Source organism: Condylostylus longicornis, unplaced genomic scaffold (assembly GCF_029603195.1).
Source record: "Condylostylus longicornis isolate FDR11 unplaced genomic scaffold, ASM2960319v2 ptg000110l, whole genome shotgun sequence".
NCBI classification, from domain to species: Eukaryota; Metazoa; Arthropoda; class Insecta; order Diptera; family Dolichopodidae; genus Condylostylus; species Condylostylus longicornis.
This window is the reverse complement of record NW_026578078.1, coordinates 377,662-383,661: the sequence shown is the minus strand read 5'-3', so window position 1 is coordinate 383,661 and position 6,000 is coordinate 377,662. Positions and strand designations below refer to the sequence as shown.

Genomic DNA, 6,000 nt, shown 5'->3' with positions numbered 1-6,000 from the left:
AAAAAATTTCGGAAGAATGAATTAGTTTTTATTTAATTTTGTTTTATTTTATAAAATTATACAATAATTTTTAATCATATTATCAAATTTTTTTTTTAATTTTTAAATTTTTTTAATTCGTATTTTTAGTTTAAATTTCATATACTCTTTTTTCTTTTAAATTTTAATTCAGAGGGATTTTGGCGTTTTAAGTAAATTTTTTAAAAAAGTATTAATTTATACATCAGTAGCTATTTTCTCTCTCTTTATTTAAAAATGGCTTTAAATCTCTAAAATATTTAAAACTTAAGAAACCAATTTACGGAGCAAAAGGAAAGCTAAATTTATTTTATTTTTATAAATTGGAATTGATGATTTTCTTTTATTTGTTTCTAATATAAATTTAAAAAAAACCTGGCGTTCATTGAAATTAAGATTAGTCGCAATGATTAATCTTAATTCTTAATAATGAATTGAATTTTTTCATTTTGTTTTTTATAAGGTTTACTTTATATTTTTTTATGTTAAAAATTTAAATTAAATTTAATTTAAAATATAAAATCGCCACAATCCATAGCATAATCAAAATCTTCGCCACCTATATCTTCGACGCCATTATGCCAATCGAATGCTCCAATATCAGTATGATAAATACCGCCGGCAGCACTTGATTCAATTAAATTAGTGCAATGTGTTGTTGGTAATGCGTGCAAAGTAAATGTGTCCTCACATTGAGACCATGTCAAGCCTAATAAGAGAAAAATTAATTTATTATTACAGAAGTAATGTGTATTAAAATGAAATATGTAAATATAATTATGTAATTTTTTGAAATAGAATCTTAAACTATTTCATTTAATTTTAAAATTTTAAAAAAAAGTGTATTGTTTATTCAAAATTTATTTAAGTTAATAGAAAGGTTAAAGCGAAATGAAAACTTTTTGTCAAAAACTTCTTTTTTGAAAATTTTTCATTCCTACCGAAAACTCGGCATCCGAAATTGGATATCATCACATAACACGCAATGAAGTCGGTATAATGAAAGTATGTGTGTTTATGAATCCTTTCAGCATATCTACACCATTAATCCGATCACAATGAAACTTTTTAAAGTTGTTGAGAAATCAGTTGTGATTGTTTATAAAAATATTTTCAAAGACCTGTCATTTCGGAAGTATTAGCGAAAAAATTGATTTTTTAAGCATTTTTGTGCTAAAATTGAAAGCTAAAAAAATGAATTGTTCTCGGACGTACATACATATATAATTTTTGTTTCTCGAGATTCTTGAAAACCGACCCTGTCAAATCTCAGATACCAATACAGGGATTCAGGAAAAAACTTGTTTGTTGCATACAAACATGAAAGCATGTGTACCTGTTCCAGAAGATTTTTTGAAATCTGCCCTGTGAGTGCTCAGCCCCGAAAAGGAATTAAAAAAATTTCGATATTTTGTTTGCAAGGGTTGTATATAAAAAATTCAAAAAATACTTAACATATTGCTTTATATCATAGCTAATTTACCTTCCCTTCTGCTGGAAAATCTTTTGACAGCTGTTTGTTAACAGAAGTTTTTTTTTCTAGAATATAAATATTATGTATGAGAAGTTATCCTATTCTACTTAAAATTCGATTTACAATTTGATATTAAAGGGGGGCTATCACTTTGAATAGATAAAAATTGCGTGTTTTTGGATTTTTTTTTTTAAATTCATGTTCCTAAAATATAGTCACGTCTACAAAAGAAAAAAAAATATTTTTTCTTTTCGGAATAATTTAAGTAAAATAGAAAATTTTATAAGGCTTCCATTTATTTTATAATCGAGAATAGTAGGAAAATAAAAAGGAGAAAAATTTAAAAAGAAATTTGCAATTCCTGATAATATAAAATTGATAAAATAAAAAATAATAAATACGTACTGTTGATACTGAACTAAAAAAAAATATAAATTTAAAAGAGAAAAATCTATTAAAAAATCATTTAGATAAAGACTGAAAAGGGACTCTACAGAAGGCGTTTTCCTCTTCTTTTTCCACTTTAAATAGCAAATGAGAAACACTGAAGTATGAAGCTGATAACAGAATTTGATGATAAAATGAAGCAAAAAAATTTGAATCAAATGGAATCCTTGAAAGAGAATAAAAAGAGATCATTTTTTTTTTCTGTATTTTTTCACCATGTTTTCATAATAACAGGTAGGTATTTATGTTTAATATTCTTTGAGCAAAATAAAATGAATAGAGACAGAAAAATTTTTCACACTTTTATTTTGGAAAACTGTTCCTATTCACAATTCTCTTGGGCTTTTGACCTTTTTTCCATTGTGTTAAAACAGTCAGACTATAAAAATTTTATATAAAAAAATATTGAAAAAAAACCGAAAAAAAAAATTATAATATTTACTAACACGGTTCACACATATGCTTATTCAACAACTCAACAATGCTTTTTCACTATTATTATTGCTCTGGCCTTGAATTAACAACAATCAATACCTTAAAAAATGAGAAAACTTTCAAGGCAACCATAAGATAAGATGATAAAGCTGCAACAACATATTTTTGACAAAATATTATTAAAAACAAATATTTTTAATAACCCTTTATATAATTTTCGAATGGCCTTAAAGAGTATTTATGTGGGTTTTTAATTCTGTAGTACTGAAATAAAGGTACTCTATTAAAGCCCCTAAAAATATACACATATGTAAATGAGTTCAAATTTCAAGCGTTTAATCATTCTTTTTCCAACTTATATTTAAAAAGGATCTATAAACATCAACGAGCATTTTTTTGTTTTTTCTTAAACAAATTTATTAAATTGACTTGAAATTCATACGTAAATCTTGTACAATTATAAATGAATATCAAGATATGTAAGCCACATTTGAGTTTCAAAAGTAGCTGCAATTTAAAACAAATTTTACTTATTTTTTTCTTCTAATATTAATTTGTTGCTTTTATTATTCCACAACTTGCTTTTGCTTTTTAAAAACGGAAATATTATTTTTATATTCCCAAAGAGATAACCAGCAAATCATATGCAAATTGACCCTATTAAAAATACAAAAGAAGCAAGAACTTTACAAGAACACAATATATGTAGATACATAAAAAGGAATCTATTGACTGTTTAAAAAAAAATGTGTACAAAACCTTCAAAATATTTCAGAAGCTTAACTCCGTCCAATAAAGATGGAAAAAGTAAAGTATAATACTCGTATGTGAGTATTTTTGGGTTTAGTAATATTATATGTTTATATGTAGATATAGGTAAATGCAATATTTAATATTTAAAAGGGTATAAAAAGGATACAAGTAAGATAAAAGACAAAATAATAACATAATACTTCTTCTATTAAATTTTTCTTTTATACCTAATGGAATAAATATTCTTTTATATTCCTTTAAAAATAAAAAGACTTTATCTTTTACACGGCGCAAAAATTTGTATGAAAAAGGATATTTTTTGACACTTTATTTTTAATATACAGTAACTAAAGTTTAAAAAAATAATTTCTTCTTTCGTAAAAGTGTAAAAAATGGTTTTTAATTATATTTTAATTTGAACCCTAATTAATTTATACAGATGTAAAAGTATTTCTTGAAGATAATAAATTTTCCAACTGAATAAAGAGTGAACATTTTGAATAATGTTTTTTCAAGGTAATAATAAATAAAGAATTAAGTATGTTTTAGGGAATAAGCAATTGCGCTTGATTTAAACATTGGGCAATTTTTATTTAAAAAAACTTTTACTTGACACTTATTTCCTAAACAAAAATTTTATCCAAATAAGATTTTACAATTTATTCATTTCTCGCTTACTTTTTTCATTTGTTCTTCAACAAAAATTGTGATTAAAACTATTTTTATTTGGTTTGAACTACATATATAGTCATATGTATGACTGTACTTTTTTCTACAGAATATGCCAATACCAAAATTATGATGCGAAATACAACAGCATAAGGAGGTGAATAATGTCAGGGATGATTTTTTGAAAGAATTATTGAAAGGGGGACGGGGGTTTCAGGTATCATGGTTTTTGACTTCAAGTCTCGACTTCAAGTCAAGACAACACGGAGTAATAATCAGGTTCTACAGGCAATCGATCGCTCTTTATTTTCGGTCTTACATAAAATTTGATTTGAGCAATAGTTTTTGAGATAAAGCTCGCCAAAGTTAGAATCTTTGTTTTTTTTTTCTAATTTTTCTTTTTTTAAATTGGAAATTTCTCGCGAAAAATTTTATTTTGTGTTATATTTTTAAAAGTTTGCACGACCCCTACCTTGGCAAAAAAACAAAAATTTTTGGAAAATTTTGCACAACCCCCTATCTTGGTAAAAAATTAAAATTTTTTTAAAATTATGCACGACCTTGGCAAAAAAACATAATTTTTTTTAAATTTGCACGACCCCCTTGGCAAAAAACAAAAAATTTTGCACGACCCCCTATCTTGGTAAAAAATTAAATTTTTTTTAAAATTATGCACGACCTTGGCAAAAAATTAAAATTATTTTCAAATTTTGCACAAACCCCTACCTTGGCAAAAAAAAAAACATTTTTTTTAATTTGCACGACCCCCTACCTATGCAAAAATTTTTTGAAAATTTTTCAAAATTTTTCACGACCCCTACCTTGCCAAAAAATTGAAATTTTTTTAAAATTTTGCACGCCCCCTACCTTGGCAAACAAACAAAATTTTTTTAAAAATTTTGCATGACCCCCTACCTTGGCAAGAAAACAAAATTTTTTTAAAAATTTTGGACGACCCCCTCCCTTTGCAAAAAAAAAAATTTTTAAATTTTGCACGACCCCATACCTTGGCAAAAAAACAAAATTTGTTTAAAAATTTGCACGACGCCCTACTTTGGCAAAAAAAACAAAAATTTTTTGAAAATTTTGCACAACCCCCTACCTTGTCAAAAAAACAAAGTTTTTTTTTGGAAATTCGCACGACCCCTAACTTGCCAAAATGCGACGCACTGCAATGAAAAAAAAAAGTTAATCTATATATACTTGTAACATTTTCCACTATCTCTCATAGTTTTGTTAGGATGTTTTTCCAGCACCCTGTATGCATGTCTTATGTACAAATGTCAATAACACAATAAAAACAAAAATTCTTTAAGCTCAATTCACATTCAATAGAAAATGATCTTCTAACAATAAATTATCAAAATATTTGTTAGTTTAATTTCAATTAATTTGTTAGCCTTATGCATACATAGATACAATAGTCTTACATTTATCTAATATCTGTAAATATTACATATTTATATTTATTATTCATATTTGCGGAATGAGAATCAAATTGGAAAATTAAAATATGCCACACCTAAAATTATTAACAATATTAGATAACAAGTTAATTAGTTAAACAATTAAAATGAAATTCCCATTATGTTTACATTACCATAAACGTGCACCTAATTTAATTAAACAATATAAGTAAATTTGTAAGTAAATAGTGCAATACGTCTAATACGCATAGGTAGTATGTATAGTGTATTATTTTCATTAAATTTAAATACATTTACATTATTTATATGTATATTACAATTATAAATAACATTTATGTACATTCGCATATATTTAAATTGTAAATTTTTACCAATTGAAATAAAATTGAAAATGATAAATATTTTAGTTTTGATTTTACATTGACTAGGTTTTCAAATAATATTATATATTAAACATTACCGTTTAATTTATTTCTTTATATACATAGCTTTATATACATACTTTATTTGTTTAAAATGAATTTGAATGTTTTTTAATTTGTGAAGGATTTATAAAATTTTAATTATAAAGCTAAATTTAATATTTTTTTGAAATTTTTTTCAATTTTTGAAAAAAAAAAATTTTTTTTTATAAAAGGACGTCAAATAATTTGGCGAATAATTATCGTGAAATTAAATAAATCATTGAATTTTTAAAACAGTAAAATATTTTAAAATTTTGTTTACCAATTAATAAGTAAGCATGCACATTCATTTTCCTGGAAGCCTACATTGAAT

General features: G+C 24.7%; 1 protein-coding gene across 3 annotated transcripts in view; it reads right to left on the bottom strand.

Annotated features, from left to right (window-relative positions):
- Positions 1-487: 487 nt before the first annotated feature.
- LOC129614505 (uncharacterized) overlaps positions 488-6,000 on the bottom strand; it is a 130,740-nt gene continuing 125,227 nt past the window's right edge. For all 3 annotated transcript variants that reach the window (XM_055529143.1, XM_055529142.1, XM_055529144.1), the window contains exon 9: positions 488-727. In XM_055529143.1, coding sequence (XP_055385118.1) covers positions 528-727 — 200 coding nt within the window. In that variant the 3' untranslated portion in view covers positions 488-527. The remainder of the gene's footprint in view (positions 728-6,000) is intronic.